We start from the raw sequence: 18,361 nt of genomic DNA on the forward strand, positions 1-18,361 counted from the left end.
GGTGCCGGAGGAAAACCGGTGCCAGCAGCCAGGGGAAAGGAAGGCCTATTGCACGAATCTCTTCGTGCAACAGGCCTCTAGTTTTTAATAAAAGGCATCTGATAAAAATATATTAACTGCTAATTCAGAGAAGAGGTAGAAGAGTAGATATTCTTTTGGTTTTAGGGGGTAAAGCTCCATTTTCCTGACACTCACCTTGGAGGAATCCTGACTCCATTGTCCAACTGGGTGAGGTTATTGGCATACTTGGATACTGGCAACTCATGTTCCCAGGTGTCTGGGTCTTGTTTTCTGTACGGAGATTTTGAGCTAAGCACTGCATCACAAGCAATTGTTACCTATAAGACGAACCCAAATGTAGTATATTAGAACAGTCTGAGAGAATAACAACTTCTATAAAATAAATTTCAAGGTTTATTAGTAAATACAGTTTAATCTAAGAAAAGCAAATGGTACAGTTACCACAAAAGCAAGATCCTACTTTCTTGATTCCAGCACTGGCTCTTGCTGGATTTTGTCTCTGGCCTACAGTTTGCAGTATTGACAATTGCACAAGATAGCGAGGAGCCAAATCCAGTTTGTAAGCCCAAGTGCAGGAGCCAAATTTAAAAATTCCTACCCCTTAGCAAGCAGAGTGAAAAGTATAAGGTGAACAATTTACAAATTAGCCAATGGAATACCTAGGATTTACCCATGGGGTGTGTTTTCCTCTTAACAAATATACACCCAGATATGCAATACCCTCAACTCATCACACAATGGCATGTGGTCAAGGGCACTTGAATGGAATGCAAGCAGCAGCTTCATTACTTAATCAGGTGCAAATGTGACCCTGGCCAGGGACGTGCCTGGTGTCTCTGTGCCAGATTCGTCCAAATTATAGCGGGGGGTGGGGGGGGCAGGGATTCTCTGCTTTCTCCCAACCCAAGTGATCTTGGACATATGCCCATCATCACATTTGCTTAATGATATGTTATTTCTGGCTGTCTTAAAAAACATATTCTGGTGGGAATGTAAAATGGTGCAGCCACTTTGGAAAATAGTGTGGCAGGTCCTCAAACAGTTAAACAGAGTTAGCATAGGACCCAGGAATTCCATTCCTCGGTACATACCCAAGATAAATATGTGTCCACACAAAAACTTAGACACAAATGTTCATAGAAGCGTTATTTACAGTAGCAAAAAGGAGAAACAACCCAAATGTCCATTAATGATAAATGGGTAAATAAAATGTCATACGTGCATACCATAGAATGTTATTTAGCAATAAAATGATACAGGCACAGCATGGATACATCTTGAAAATATATGTTAAGTGAAAAGAAGCCAGCCACAAATAAACATGTATTACATAATTCCATTTATTTGAAATACCCAGAATAGGCAAATCTATAGAGACAGAAAGTAGATTAGTGATTGCCATTGGCTGGGGGGGAGGTGGGGGAGGAGAAGTTGAGAGGTGGGATAATAAAAATATTTTAGAATGAGCCCTGGCCGATGTAGCTCAGTAGTTGGAGCATCGGACTGTGCACTGGATAGTCTGGGATTCGATTTCTGGTCAGGAGCAAGTACCTGGTTTGTGGGTTCATTCCCTACCCCCAGTAGAAGCGTGTGCAGTAGGCAACAGATCGATGCGTCTCTCTCAGATCGATATTTCCCTCTCTCTCTCCCCCTCTCCTCCCTCCCTTCCACTCTTTCTGAAAAGCAATGGGGGGAAAAACTCCAGAATGAGATAGTGGTGATGATGCCCAACTCTGAATATAATAAAAGCCACTGAATTGTTAAAAATAAAATTTTTAAGCAAAAATTTGTATTCTGCATCACTAACCTCCTGCACAGTTAGCTGAACTCCATGCAGAATCTTTTCCCCTGGGTACCACTGATTGATCCCAGAATTGATTAAGAGACAATGGAGGAAGTTCCCTCAGCTGCCATCCCACCCCCATCCAGCCCGTGGGCAATTCCTATCACTCCTACATCCAAAACCTATTTGGAATCTAGCTCTTCTCAATTTGGACACACCCATCTCAGTTCCAATAACATCACAGCTCACCCAATGGCCACACAGCAGCCCCTTAGTCTCCTTCCTGCAGCAGCCAGAGCGATCTGCTGTGAATATCAGATCCTATCCTTCCTCAGCTTAAAACTTTCCGAAGTTACACTGAACACTACCAGCTGACGACACTGGACGAAGCACAGTCAGGAATGAGGAAAAAGCCCCTGCCCTCAAAAAGCTTTTAATCTGTGATAGATCCGGCATCCATACCTATTATTTACAACCTTTTTTAAAAAATAGTCCTATTCATCTCTCACCACAAGTGCTGCTATATAATTACCCTCTCCTCTCAATTATCAAAATTCATCTCTTACCCCCCATCCAGGGCTGGCCCTACAGAACAAGGCTGAGTTCACCCACCAGCCCCTTCCTGATTTTTATGGGGTTTTTAAGCTGTCTCCACACTTCTGGCTACGCATCCTAATCTTTTTAGTCTGGTCTGTCGTAATCCCCTTCGTGGTTCACCATCCTCGTCAAGCCCTTCCCAGTCCTCGTCTGAATTTTATCTACCCCACTAGGTCTTTAAGTGTTCTGGTTTGCAATACAGAATGTTTTTTATTAAGATCTGAATATAACATTTATTTTCTTTGACTATCCTTCCTTGTGACACTCAACAAAACTTCCTTAAATTCTGGGCCACTAAAATACACTAATCTAGTGTTTTCAGAACATCATCTAAAATCACTTAGAGGCCTCTTTTATGGATCATCGCTGAAGGCCAAGATACACCACCCTGTAATTACACTGTGAATTATCTTTCCCTGAATGTGTTATATGGAGTGAAGTGAGAGACCTAGTTACTAGTCCTGACTTCATCCCAGGTCCTCAAGTTCAGTGGGGTCCTAGAACCTACTCAAACCAGCTCACGGACACAATTATTATATATTAAGAAATTCTGTAAGATATTTGTTAAACACTGCCATTATTTAAAACTAGAGGCCCGGTGCATGAAATTCGTGCACGGGGGTGTGGGGGGGGGGATCTCTCAGCCCGGCCTGCATCCTCTCACAATCTGGGACCCTCAGGGGATGTCAGGCCTAAACCGGCAGTCGGACATCCCTCTCGCAATCTGGGATGCTGCATGCACCAGTGACCATACTTTTCATACAGGTGAAAGGCATCTTGCTGTTGTATCGGCAGCTCAATTTTTTGCCCTGATTATAAATAGTACATAACATGATCCTTCTGAGGGTTAGAATAGCCTTGCCAGGTTTTAATTTTTAAATCTAAGAGACTGTTCCCAATATATAGGGTAGGGTCCCTAGGCCTGGCCAGCGATCAGGGCAACTGGTGGGCCCTCGCTGGCACCCGCCTTGGCTGGTGGCCTGGCACTGCCTGCTGGCTGGCCCCGGCCCCCAATCGCTGCCGCCAGTCGCCTTCCTCTGGGTGGGGAGGGAGTGCATTTCATAGCAACCTGGTCACTCCACTGTTCAGTCGATTTGCATATTAGGGTTTTATTATGTAGGATTAAATTATATAAACTTATCATTAAATAAACTATATTTTTTAAAGGTAGCAAATATGCAAAACACTTTGTAATGGTTTTACTATATCTTACTAGTATCCATGTTCTCTTGAGGTTATTTACATCTATGGTATGTGAGTGGTGGAAATTCTTTATAAAAGCTCTTCCAACACCACATTCAGTGACATTTTGTTAGCCTGAAATCAGCCATGGTGGCAGTATTCACACACGGAAACCAGCAACCTCTACAAAGCGGGACTTTTCCCCCAGCGAGGTGGTTGCTAACCATTTACAAGCATACCACTGCTGACTTCCTGATGTCTAAAGTGAGGTACTAGGTTCCGGATTATAAAATCCTTACTGAGGCCCCAATGCTCTGTCTCTGTGGACCTGCATTGTTAGGAGGTGGTTTCAGTTTTTGGTAGAATCTAGTAACTAACTACCTGAAACTGAATTTTTCCACTGCTGAGAAACTCATGAGATGAAGAAAGCGTGATCTGGTTGGGTGGTTTTGAGCTCAATAACTCTGTTATTTAAAAGCATGAAAAGAGAATTTTAAAAGCGTGAAAAGAACATGTAGTATAGATAAATCCTATTAGATACATCCAGGCTTTTCCTTCAAGCTCCCCTTCCAAATAATTCTCCCTTCTTTTTTAATTCTCAAACTATTCCTCAATTCTAAAAGACTCTGTAGTAAAAATTCTGACTTATACTGCTGGGTTTAGATTTCTATGTCACTTCACTTTTAAATAAAAGAATTCATACCTCGAATTATGTTCTGAATATAGGAATAATTTAAAGTATTTAGAGATTTTTTAATTCACTTTCTCACATGAAGACTTTTCCTTCATAGGTGGTGGGAAGAAAAGCACTTATCATTTACCGTGTGCTTCTTCATTCTTTCCTGACGGCACGGTTACATTGGACAAGGACAATGAGAACTCTCCGTATTGCAAAGATATAAGCTGGAGTATATAAAATCAGGTAGTAGGACAAGGCAAGACCATTTGTCCACTCCTGTATTTTATCCTTGGAAACAGCCCCACATCAACACGGGGAATTGGAGAATGCAGAAGTAATTTAACTCGGTATGCCTTCCTAAGGGTGTGCACTTAATACTTAAAAAGGATATGTTACATGTAATCATTAGAGAAAGATTTACAATACCTAAACCCAGAAAACTTTCATTTCTATGGTCTTCTATTTAGGTATAAAGTAAGTCAGGGGCAGAAGAGGTGGGATGGTGGAAACCTGGCCCCTAAGGACATGGGAACCCCAAGCACAAAGTGGCCAGGGCAGGTGAGCAGGTGGCTGTAGACAGGGTCACACAAAGTCCTGAAGACTCCGGGAACTAAAGACCTGGCTTTGGTCCTGGCAGAGTTTAAGGGGGGGCAGGAATGACATGTCTATCCTCCAATTGGCCCTGACCCCTGACCCCACTGCTATCTGTGGCCAGACTCTGAGAATTCAGGGTGTACACAGAGTGGGGAAGAGGAAAAAGCAAGGAAGGAGGAAGTGGCAGAGACAATACAGAAAAAAGAGGAAAGAACAGGAAAATGGTCAGGGTCCCCGAGGGAACTCGGTGCCCACTCCCAGGATTCGAGAATGGACGTGAAAACAGAGCCTGGCTGTCTCCCCCCACCGCACCCTCCCCAGCCTGAAGTTGTTCAGGAAGATGGAAGTTGCTCCACGGAAATGAAGGAAAAGGAAGAGAAAAAAATAAATAAAAAACCTCACCATTAAATCTAAATTCACAGTAATCTCAGTCCTCATGAGGAGCAAAACTGAAAAGTGGGTTCACATAACCACAGAGCTGCTGCAGCCCTGTGTGTGGCGCGTGAATATCTGGTCATTTTTGCCATCCTGTTGCTGCTGTTGCAGCCGTGGGATCGTTGATTTAATCCCAAACAAAATCTTACACAAAAGGCCAACTGGCAGAGGACATAAAGTGATAGTTGTTCCTCTGATCAGAAGACAGGCCCTGCACATCTCAGGATGTGGTTTGAAAAATCTAAGCAACGGACTGTGAGTCACAGGCAGCGAGAAGCCAAGCTCCTGAAACGGAACCCTGCGAGCCCTCTTCGCAGAGAAGTAGCGCTGTGCTAGTGTCTGTGCTCATTCTTCTCCTCTTCTCGCATTCAGCCCGCCTTCCCCACCCCACGTGCACGCACACGGCACACGCACACACACCTGACACAGAGAGCCACGCGCATCTAGCTAGCAGCCGTGCACACTCACTGACCAGGGCAGGTAACTCCTCAATATTTGGTAGTGCTATTTCATAGTGGTCTGGGAATATAACAAGTTTGGCTTCATCTTCATATTCATAATCGTCGCTATTTAAATCGTCATCAGTATCTAGATCTGAGGAGAAAACAAAAACAAAGAACAAGACATGAAGAAAGAACATCCCACACGAAGGCAGCACTCGCTGGGGAAGCCAGACAGCCACAGGGACCAGACCGAGGGCAGCGCACTCACACTCCCTCCTCTGACCGACCATCCACCGGCCCAAACCCGGGGGTGAAAGGCCCTGCCATCTGCCTCAGTTACGAATACTTACTGATTAGTGACAGGTGTACAAAGAAGACTGAGTCACATCAGACAGCTTCACAGTTAAACATATGTACCAAATGCTCAATTCTTAAACATGGGTAAAGGAATAGACTGTTCATTATGATTTGTTGGGTACCTGGTTCCTGATTTCACAAGAATGGGTTGGAATGTTTGTCCCAACACTGTAATTTGGAAGAAAGTACATGGGTTTCAGAGTAGATAAACCGAGGTTCAGTTCTGGCTTCAAAAATGAATGTTACTTTTGGGCAAATCACAAACTCTCTAAGCCTTAGTTCCCTCATTTGTAGAATGGAGATAATAACACTTATCTCACACATTTGATATGGGGAATAAATAAAAAACTGTAGACAAGCAACCTGGCACAGACCTGGGGGTCAATAATAGCAGCTATTAGTGAAAAAATAAAATCTCAATTTCCCTTTTTCTCTCTCACTCCTCCCCGCCTCTGAGAGCTGGTGGGATATTGGATAGTACCCCAGAGGGGAAACTCCATAATGTAAATTGGTCCTCGGGCTGTGGGGAATTTTCAGTAAGAAAGATGAGGTCCTCTAGGCTACTGTCTATCAAGTCACCGCCTCTTTGCTTGGCTAATCCCTGGTAAAGGTTAGGAGAAGGCTCAGGAAATGTCTTGTCACAATATTTACATGGACATTTCAGCCTTGTGTTCACATGATGCCAGCACCCCGATCATGTTTGTATATTTAGGTGTTTGGAACTATGGTGACAAAGAGCTACTGAGCCACATATAGATAAACCGAGGTTCAGTTCTGGCTTCAAAAATTAATGTTACTTTGGGGCAAATCACAAACTCTCTAAGCCTTAGTTCCCTCATTTGTAGAATGGAGTTAATAACACTTATCTCACGCACTTGATATGGGGAATAAATAAGAACTGTAGACAAGCAACCTGGCACAGACCTGGTGGTCAATAATAGCAGCTATTAGTGAAAAAATAAAATCTCAATTTCCCTCTTTCTCTCTCACTCTCTCTCACTCCTCCCCGCCTCTGAGAGCTGGTGGGATATTGGATAGTACCCCAGAGGGGAAACTCCATAATGTAAATTGGTCCTAGGGCTGTGGAGAATTTTCAGTAAGAAAGATGAGGTCCTCTAGGCTACTGTCTATCAAGTCATCGCCTCTTTGCTTGGCTAATCCCTGGTAAAGGTTAGGAGAAGGCTCAGGAAATGTCTTGTCACAATATTTACATGGACATTTCAGCCTTGTGTTCACATGATGCCAGCACCCCGATCATGTTTGTATATTTAGGTGTTTGGAACTATGGTGACAAAGAGCTACTGAGCCACATTTCACTCACACACACACAAAGCCACACATAAACAGGTACACAAACATGGGCTCTGTCGACAGGAGAAAGTTGTTGTACTAGATAAAGCAGCCAGCTGAAAACCAAAGGATCTAGATTCTGTTACTACCCAACTGTTTGCCTCCAACCAAAAGTCTACTATCTTTCTGTGTACAGCTCTGCTCTTGATTCCCAAAGGAAGGGCAGTTTTAAGTAGAAAATGAGATACAGCAAAAACACAGTCTAAGTGTGTTAATGAAGGATCCTGAATGACAAGACTCAGAAATGCCAAAGGAGAGAAACAAAAACATTGTTAGATAACCATAAAAGGTTTATTTCAGAAAAAGCTGCATTAAAGAAGATTCCAGCCCGGCCAGTGTGGCTCAGTGGTTGAGTGTTGACCTATGAACCAGGAGATCACAGCTCGGTTCCAGTCAGGGGCAGATGCCTGGGTTGCAGGCTCAATCCCCACTGGGGAGTGTGCAGGAGGTGGCCGATCAATGACTTCCTCTCATCATTGATGCTTCTATCGCTCTTTCCCTCTCCCTTCCTTTCTAAAATCAATACAAATATTTTTTAAAAGATTCTAAGAGTTTAAGAAGTGACTAAAGGCATTTATTTCAAGGAAATGACTCAAAGATAGACATTCAGTGTTATAAAAATTTGAATGCCCCAATATCTATAATAAAAAAAATGAAAACTTAAACATTCAATGAAGACAGTGTTCAACCCAACAGACTATTATTAAAATATTTATTTAGAATAGGTAGAAACATGAAAATGTCTATGCTATGTGAACACTAAAAATATAAAATCATTTTCACTGTAAAAACAACTTTTTTTTTTTTAATTTATTTTATTGATTTTTTTACAGAGAGGAAAAGAGAGGGATAGAGAGTTAGAAATATAAAAATTAATGCCCCAATATATATAATAAAAAAATGAAAACTTAAACATTCAATGAAGACAGTGTTCAACCCAACAGACTATTATTAAAATATTTATTTAGAATAGGTAGAAACATGAAAATGTCTATGCTATGTGAACACTAAAAATATAAAATCATTTTCACTGTAAAAACAACTTTGTAGAAGTTATGCTCCTAGATAAGAATTGGAAGGAAATCTAGACAAATGAAAACAGTGAGTGGGTGAACTTTTCTCTATCTTTAAACTTTCTTTTCTTATATTATTTATAACAATTTTAAGTAACCAAAGTACAAATCTTTTGTTTTTATGTATAGAGTCTGCTTATATAACACTAGAGACCCGGTGCACAAAATTCGTGCACAGGTAGGGTCTCTAGGACTGGCTGGCGATCAGGGCCAATCGGGGCCTTCCAACTGCTGGCCAGGGCCTCCCTTCCTTCCCCGGCTGCTGGCTGCCAGCTGGGGCCCATTCCGCATTACCCCCTGGTGGTCAGCGCATGTCATAGTGAGCAATTGAACTCCTGGTCTCCTGGTCAAACTCCTGAGGGGACTCTTTGCATATTAGCCTATTATACATATAGATATTATGTAGGTGTCTCTTTTCCATAGAAAACATACTCATTTAATGCTAATTCAAATCTTACCTGACCAAACACAATGATAAACTAAGTCCAAGAAAATGCCACCCTGGCATTTACTAGCTATGTAACGCTGGGCAAGATCTTTCAAGTTCATTTTCCTTGGGAGTAAGCTATGGATTGTGTACTCCACACAACTGTTGAGAGGATTAAACAAGGTAAGGTTTTAAGGCACCTCGTACAGGACCTGGCAGGGCTTCTCAGCTCCACAGATAGTAGCTGCCATCACCTCCATCATCACCATCACCACCTTCTCTACACTCCTGACAACATGTTCAAAAGTGCCTTCCCTTCCTTTTGGCTGCCCCAGCTCCAAAGCAATCCTGGAATAAGTTTCAGGAAGACCACAATATCATGTGGGGTCTGCCATGTGATCTGACCGTGGAGAAGGGACACCTTCCGTGTCCCCAGCCCCTGCACACACCACACATCACACTCTCAGTAACTGTGTGTGAGAGGAGACTTTAAGAAGTTAAAGCTCCACCAGGCTAAGGACAACAGCAAAGCAGGAGCATCAGAAGGGTTGCTGTGGTTTGGGGGTTTTTTCATTGGTAACTGACGTGTATTTTAAAAGAAGCAAGGCTGCTGTCATAAAAAACAAACAAACAAAGCAGAACTTTGTTGGGCTTCTTAACACTTTCATTTTTAATTCAACGGAATGGAAGGGGACCATGATCTTTCCCAAACATCTTAATCCAAATTAGAGAAAGTCAACAGAAGGAACCTACACTCTGATTTTAAGGGACAAACCTAAGGTTTCTCCTGAATATAGATGACCCCACAATCCTAAGTATAAATCTATAATTTCCAAATTTCTCTAATTAGGGTCTCACCACCCCAAAAATATCCAGTTGAGAAACCTACAGAGTAAGCATGCCCTAAGGACCTGTAGGACTGGGACCCCCAACTTCTCCCATCAGACACTTCCCATCGTGACTAATAACTGGTAATACCTGGATGGGCTCTTTTCCTAAGTTTTAAAAAACCTTTTGTGCCCTAGCCAGTCTGGCTCAGTGGACAGAGCATAGGCCTGTGGACTGAAGGGTCCCAGGTTCAATTCCGGTCAAGGGCACATACCTCAGTTGCAGGCTTGATTCCTGGCCAGGAGGCAACCGATGAATGTGTCTCTCTCACATCAATGTTTCCCTCTTTCTCTGTCTCTCCCCCTTCCTTCCACTCTCTCTAAAAAATCAATGGAAAAATATCCTTGGGTGAAGATTAACAACAACATACATACATACATACATACATACATGCACAAATCTTTAAAAAAAAAAAAAATACCACTTCCCCAGCTCTACTTCATCGATCCTCCCAGATCCCTGGGAGAAGTGGCTGAGACCACACCCATTTCCAGGAAGTAACTTGCATAAAGTTCCAAGCAGCATAGTGAGGAATGGATCCCTAAGGAAAACCAGGGCTCTGATCCCAGCTCAGTGTCTTCTTGGCCTGACCACAATGCATGTGCTGGAGGTGGGCAGTCTGGCTGCTCCAATGCTGTGAAATCAGACCAGCCATTACCCTCAAAAGAAGGGGAAGTTTTGGGAAAGTTCTTCAGTGCAGACCCTGTTCTGTGACCGGCTTCGGAAGGAAAGGCAACATGGAATCCACTAGAACCTTCTGGTCATGATAGGCACAGGGGAGTTTTCGGAACAGGCCCATTCCTGGACCTTTCCCCAAATGTTCTCTTTTACAACCTGTTTCTCATCAAGTATGAGTGCCAGGACTAAAGCCAAAAAAATGGACGTTACGCTCTCTGAGGTTGAGGTAGCTCTTTGAAGTCCCAGCCTCAGACACGAAGACCCTAACTCACTCACTCTGATTTATGAATGTTGGGGGGAGGAGTGCTTAATACAAATATGGATATTTAACAGTATTTTTATGACATGCCACATATATGGTATTTTTTATGAAATGCATTAGCAGTTATTCATATGTCTATACACATTTGTAGCTTTGTTATAAAAATTATATAAGATTAGACCAGAATCACATCCCAAGTCCTGGGATATTTCTTTGAAGGTCCCAGACTCCTTTACATCTGCTCTTCCCTTCTTCTATCTCATGGAACAATATATTTTATATAAGTTTATTGCCAAAATTCACAATCTATCATATTGTGGTAAGTTATCTTTCCATTATAGTGTCCCTTCCTAGCCTGAAACATTAACGCAGAGCTACCTGCACTTTCTCAGTTCACAGCATCCCAGCAATTTTCACACAGCAGCAGGAAGCAAAAAAAAAAAAAAAAAAAAAAGCCTAATAGTTCTGTTTATTTAGTAGTTACATCCAAACAACTTAATTAAGTATTTATGTTCTAACAACTTATTGAAAAAATGATACACATATATTGAAAGAAAAAATGTTCTATTTCATTCTTAAATAACACAATTCCTTCTTACAGGATGAATACACCTTATTGGGCACTGCACAACTTCTCTTTGTATCAGACTGGATGCTGCCTCCATTATTCCCAATCCACATTTATTTGCACATGGTATTTGCCTTTTACCATAGAAACCACCAAAAAACCAGCTTCACAAAGAGATGAAGTCATTGAAAGGAATATTGGATACTCCAATAGTGAAACTACAAGCTAATGGTCCATGCAGTGTCCAAGCATCACTGTGTTCCCTTGAAGAGTTAAAACATCCTGAGGTGCACCTGTGAGTCTGCCGCAGCACCCCAGGGTGCCTCAGAGCACAGTTTGGGAACCAAAAGTGTTAATGGCTCACTACTGCCTATAGGAAAAAGTCTAAAAGCACGGTATATATATAGACTATCACTGGAAGAATATACGATATATAAAGACATACAGACAGAAAATACTATTTGTCTCTGGAGAGACTAACCAGGGAGCTGGGAGACACAGAAGGGAAAGAAACTTACTCTTCATTATACAGCCACTTATAACTTTCAATTTTAAGCTTTGTCCATGTGTTATACATTCAAAATATTTTTTAATCCTAAATGCAAAAAGCATAAAATGAAAGTGATTCAAACGTTACCCATAGTTTTCATTATTGGTTAAAAAAATATATACCAGCCAAAACTAGAGCTGAGGGAAGAATCCTTAACTGTGATTTCACTGATGAGCACCAATGTAATCGGAAGAGTAACTTCACTGTTGAGGGCAGGATGGTGCTCAGGAGACTTGGGGGTGAGCCATTCAGCACCAGCTAATGGCCTCAGTTTCCCTTGTAAAATCAATACTGAAGGTCATAACTGAATGATTCAATGGTTTCAATGTGACTGTTGAACCAAAGGAAGAGGAATTAGTCACAAATCAAGTGGATGTGGATAAAAGCCTCCCTCCAGGAGAAAGCATTAGTCATCCGCCTCTGTTCATAAAGTAGAAGGGCATCATCCCTCCATTTCAACCGCAGCCAAAAAGCACTTTCTGTTCAAAGAAACAAGAGACTGCAAGAGTTCTGGTTCTCTTCCCTCCATGAAGAGACAACCCCAATGTCCCTTTTAGGGAAGGAATCTGTGGCAGAGCTGCTAGCTGCCCCCTGGTATCCATGCTCCCCTTCTTGCGTAGTAACAGGATTTACTTCATGAAGACAGTTAACAGACTTTACTTTCCAGGCTCCTGTGCAGCACCTGGTGTGGCCATGTGTCCAAGTTCTGACCAGAGAGGTGAAAACTGAAGTGCTGCTGAGGATGTGAGAAGGCTGACAAAAAGAAGCGACTCCACTGGGAGATTAGACTTTTATCCTTCCCCCTTCATCTTCCCTGCTTTCCAGAATGGCGGTGTGATGACTGGAGTTCTAGCAGCCATTCTGCACCATGAAGTTACCATGAGGTTGGAAATCACAGGCCAGGATGGAGGGTGAAGCAGAAACATGGGAAGAGTCTAGATCAGCCGTGGGCAAACTACGGCCCGCGGGCCGGATCCGGCCCATTTGAAATGAAATATTAGTTCACACAAACACTCCATCCATGCTTTTGTTCCGGCCCTCCGGTCCAGTTTAAGAACCCATTGTGGCCCTCGAGTCAAAAAGTTTGCCCACCCCTGGTCTAGATTCTAATAGAACATGAGGCTGTCACATCATTATGGACACATCTTGTGTCTCCTGCGATATGGACTGTTGAGTCCATATCAAGGCAGCTTGTAGACAGGTCCCACCACAATGAGCTGGTGGGGGAGTGCTCCCAGGAAGCCATGAGAGGGGTTCACACCGAATGAAACACATAACCTCAGTGCTTGCCTTTGGATTAATCTTTTGAAACAGTTACTTGACATCATCTACCACCAAAATGATCACTAAAGAAATCAAACCCCAAAGTCTTTTTGAATAAAAGAAACAAAGTTAAAGGACAAGATAGTGAATCAAAGCAGGAAGAAACTCAGCTCTATGACTGTTTCCAAAGGTTTTGCTTTTCAAATAATGAATATGTCTTTGTATTACAACAGTAACATACATTTGTTACGGAAAATATTAAAAAGAAATAAGCAAAAAGAAGAACATAAAAATCACACCACCAGAAAAGAGCTACTTTGAGCAATTTGGAGTATATTCTGCCAGACTCTTCCACACTTGCAGTCATATATGCATACATGTGTGTGTATAAACACATATATACACACACATTTACCTACATATATGTACACACATATATAGATATGCATGCACATACACAGGCATATTTATATATACAAGATGGGGCAAAAGTAGGTTTACAGTTGTGAGTACATGAAACACAGAGTTTATTCTTGTATTATTATTTATTAATTGCGCAGTCATATATGCATACATGTGTGTGTATAAACATACATATATACACACATATTTACCTACATATATGTACACACATATATAAATATGCATGCACATATACAGGCATATTTATATATACAAGATGGGGCAAAAGTAGGTTTACAGTTGTGAGTACATGAAACACAAAGTTTATTCTTGTATTATTATTTATTAATTATTGTATTATTTCCAAGACAAACAACTATATACAGGTATATGTGTGTATACACTTTTTTTTCCACCAAAATGAAATTGCAGTATGCAAACAATTTTGAAATGTCTTTCAAATACTAATCCCAGGCATTTAGGGACTTAAACTTGCTTCATCAAGCATTATCAAACCACTTTTTCTCCTGGACAACCATATCAGAAGCTTAGTATGACATACGATCATGATAACATGATATTAGAAACCATTACTCATTTGCATCAGCAAAGCTAGCTCTTCTGAAGGAGGGAGAGATCAAATCACTGTTAGTCAAACACCACAGTAATCACTGTGCAGGCAAGATCCACTGATGGATGATAACATTAGCGGGCAAAACCTTGAGGAGAAACGAGTTATTAGCATAGTCTCCAACTATCACTCCCAGCACATTTATTAATTACACTGTAGCTTTACAGTGGAGAAGCCTGCCGGACACCCCTCAACAAGTGATCAGATTCACATCATCTGTCTGAAAACACAGCACCCCGTACCCCTGATGTCACGTAGAGGAGGGCACATCACTCTGTGGTACTCTTGCCAAAAACGCATAACCTCAGACTTACCATAAGGACACATCAAAAAACCCAATCTGAGGTCCCTTCTACAAAATAACTGGCCCCTCCTCTTCACACATGTCACGACTATTAAAGATGAAAAGAGAGTGAGGAACCATGACAGATTTGAAAGGGTTAAGGAAACATGGGGTTCTGGAACATAAAAGGACACCAGTGGAAAAAATGGTGAAACCCAAACAAACTCTGTAGTTTGGCTAATATTAAAATAAGAAAACCATGAAAACTGTCTCTTCTTTAAAAGCAGGGGGGGAGGGGGGGGCGGGGAGACCAAAGGCAGAATTGCAGTTACCCTCCGGCCACTGTAAGCATCACTGTTTCAAACACTAACCCGGCTGGAATGCTGACATGCTTCACCACCAGGATGACCCAGCTCATCTCAAGTTAAACTGGTTCTACTCATCCTTACCATACAGATCAACAAACAACCTATTACTCCAAATGAAGCACACACATGTGTGTACACACACACACACACACACACACACACACACACACACACAGAGTTATCTGGGCACGCTACTGATAACTATGCACATTACCTAAAAAAATCTTGGAATTCCTCCTTTTGGGTAAAGCTCCACCAGATGCCCCTTTTACTTTCTGAAAAGAAAAAAAAAAGAAATTGTTAAAATGCAGCCCATGGAAAAGACTAGTGGGGGCGGGGTGGGTTGGGGGGAAGAGCACATCTCAAAGGTTCCCAGATTGTATAAAAGTCCAGAGGAAATATTGCACTTGGATTAGAGAATCCCGGATAAACAGGAACTTGACCCAGGTCAATGGAGGTAAGTGAAGGGCAACGCTATTGTTCCACCTGCCTATTTTCACCGAGCTACACAGAAAGCGCTTCTGGAAAGGGAAGTGGAACCAGGCATCAAAGTGAAGTAGATAATCCAGCTTCAAATCGGCACATTCTCCCAAGAGGCTGGGGCCACGCCCAGCGCTGGAGGGACTCTGGAAGGACCGCGCCTCCCGGAGGGAGGCTCTTGCTCCCCTCCTTCCTACCAGGTCCCCAGCGGTTGGGCCTGGGCCTGCCAACAATTATTGTTGAAAGACTTAATAAATATTAATCTATAGTCACTGATATTTGGTCCTATCACATCAATCTAACCTCCTTAGACATTTCTGGAGCACTGCGGCTGGCTATGTCGTGCATTTTCTACCTATCATGGCAGCAATGAAAAATAAACACCCATCAAGTGTTCATGCAAAAGAGGTCATGCATTACCCTCTGACACTCACACAAAATATTTTACTCTCAAATGGGATTATAAAAATGTTTGTTTCCAATGGCCAAAGCAACATCTCCACATTGTAAGTTCTTTCAGAGAATAGAAGAGAGCACGTTTCCAACACAGGGCGGGGTGCGGTCACGTGTCATGGCAGCATCAAGGCCTTGCTGCTTCTTCAGTTTGTGCTCTTCTTAGTGCTAGGTCTCCTCTCCCACATTTTTTTCATCTGGCATTGAAGGCTGACTCATCTTTGTGTTTCTCACATTAGTTTTTACAGCTTGTAGTATGAGTTTCTAGTTCACGTCTTAGGAATGTGAAAATTGTTGAACGCTTTAGCTCAGACACCTGTCTTCCCAAATACTAATGCCAAACTCATGTCCCTCTCTTGGATTCCCTCTCCTCCATGGTCTCGGAGCCTCTGGTCCTCTGCCCTCCACTTACCTGCCTCAAAAGGAAGAAAAGTAAACCTATATTGAAGGCACATTTAACAGTCCTGGAGGTCACTGAAATCTCTCTGTAAGCTCATGACATCCTTCCTTCAAACTTACCGCCTTCAATAATATATCATAAGGAGGAAAGGATCGTTCTTCTGGAGGTGGAAGGTGTGGCCAGGGATGGTCAGGTAAGAAGAGCAGCAGGCCTGTTGTATAGCAGCTGCTCAGCAAGTATTTGTTGGATGGATGATGGATGGGTGGATAGATGGATGATGAACAGATAGATAGATATGCTGACCACAGGAATGCAACAGGTAAAAGAGGAGTGGGGGTAGAAGCAGAGCATCCCAGATTTAAAAATATATATACATACAAAGGCATGAAATCAATGTGTCCCAAGAAGGAGACGGGGTAGAAGTAGAGCATCCCAGATTTTAAAAAAAAAAATACAAAGGCATGAAATCAATGTGTCCCAAGAAGGAGAAGTGGTTTGCTATGCCTAGAGCACAAAGCTGGGGGAGTAAGAGTGAGGGTTAGAAAGGCCACATGGACACATGGAGGGCCTTGGAATCATGTGCAAAAGAGTTTGGGCTTCATCCTGCAACAGGGGAGAGAATTCAGCGATTTCAGCCACAGATGCACAGATCATTCTGGGTGCAGCGTGCAGACTGGGTGGGTTGAAGGCGGCAAGTGTGAAGGCAGGAGACTGGTCAGGAAGCCGCAGCACCAGTCCCTCAGGGAGTGGTGAGCACTCAGACAAGAAGAACAGGGGTACAGAGGACAGGACGGACTTCAGAGCTATTTGGGAGCCCAGATAACAAGACTTGGTGACCAACCAGTCATGGACTGAAAGCAGGATCCAAATGATGTCTAGGTCCCCAGCATTCAAGACCAAGGACAACTCTAAGAAAGAGGATAGATAACTCATTCAGTCCGGAGATGTTCTGAGTAGAAAAAGCCAGGTCAGAGTCGGGTGGCCTGATCTGGAGGCATCAGCTCAGAGACGGTGGTTAGACACAGATGTGCAAGACAGTGAGGAGGAGAAGCAGCTTTTGGAGAAAGAAGACAGGAGGGTCAAGCAGAATCCTAGGAAATCCCGATGACTAAGGGGCAAATGAAGAAAGCGATGCTAGTGGAAGAGTGAGGCAGGGCAATCTGAAAGGCAGGAGGACAGCCAGGGAAGAATGGTGCCCAAGAAAGCAAGGAGGAGCAGCTGCAAAAAAAAAAACAACAAGTCCAAATACTCAAAACGTCACATAAAATCAGGGCTAAAATGTGTCCACCAAGAGTGACACCGAAGAGGTCACTGACAACATTGCACTCGTAATGGGTTAACAGGAGATCAGATTGCAACGTTGAACTTAGAGGGAGGTGCAGTAGAGATGATGAGCATAGAACAGTTTTTAAAGAAGCTTTAATTAAAGGATGGGATGACAAGGAGGACACATTAGAGGAACAATTTTGTGGTGTGTTCTATTTTTTTTTAATCATCACCAGAGATATGTTTTTATTATTTTTTCTGATTATTTTAGAGTGAGAGGAAGGGAAGGAGAGAGAGAAACATCAATCAGTTACCTCCTATACGAGCCCCCACCAGGGAATGAATCCGAAACAGGCGTGTACCCTAATCAGGAATTGAACCCGCAGCCTTCTGGTGTATGGGACCACACTCCAACCACCTGAGCCACCTGGCTAAGGTGTGGTGTGTTCTTTTTTAAGGTGAGAGAATAAACAGCCAGAAGAGGGAGTGGTTGGGGGTGTCAGAAGGAGTGGAGTGAATGAAGGAGCAGTTTCCCAGGTTGGAGGAAAGAGGACCAGGAGGAGAGAAAGAACACAGCTTTCTGCTGAGATGGAGAGACTGGATGCAGATGAGTTCCCAGGTGACAAGAAAGGCGCTTGAGGAGTCCCTGTCCACGGGGTCCCTGTTTTCTCAGTAAAGTACAAGCCAAATCCTTTTCCGAGAAACAGGAGGGAGGAAAGCATCTGGAGTCTGGAGTGGGAGAGGGTACAGACTAGGTTTGCTGGGCAGTGATGGGCCCAGCAGAGGGGGAGGCCAGGAACAGGACAGGGTCCAGACCCCATGCAGTGCGGCCTCCCAGCGGTGTGTGCATGAAAGCAGAGGATGATGCCAAGGCCACGACTGGTAGGAGTTCTGGAGGACAGTTAGGGAGGCCAGACACAGGGGTGAG

At 42.9% G+C, this 18,361-nt stretch overlaps 1 protein-coding gene across 1 annotated transcript in view; it reads right to left on the reverse strand.

Annotated features, from left to right (window-relative positions):
* Positions 1–15,662, reverse strand: part of USP13 (ubiquitin specific peptidase 13 (isopeptidase T-3)) — an 86,801-nt gene extending 71,139 nt beyond the window's left edge. The window contains exons 1-4 of the mRNA XM_014530621.1: positions 15,618–15,662; positions 15,049–15,109; positions 5,764–5,885; positions 196–338 (exon numbers count right to left, since the gene is read on the reverse strand). Coding sequence (XP_014386107.1) covers positions 196–338; positions 5,764–5,885; positions 15,049–15,109; positions 15,618–15,662 — 371 coding nt within the window. The remainder of the gene's footprint in view (positions 1–195; positions 339–5,763; positions 5,886–15,048; positions 15,110–15,617) is intronic.
* Between the last annotated feature and the right edge of the window lie 2,699 nt (positions 15,663–18,361).

The sequence above is a fragment of the Myotis brandtii genome, unplaced genomic scaffold (genome assembly GCF_000412655.1).
Source record: "Myotis brandtii unplaced genomic scaffold, ASM41265v1 scaffold751, whole genome shotgun sequence".
Classification (NCBI taxonomy): domain Eukaryota; kingdom Metazoa; phylum Chordata; class Mammalia; order Chiroptera; family Vespertilionidae; genus Myotis; species Myotis brandtii.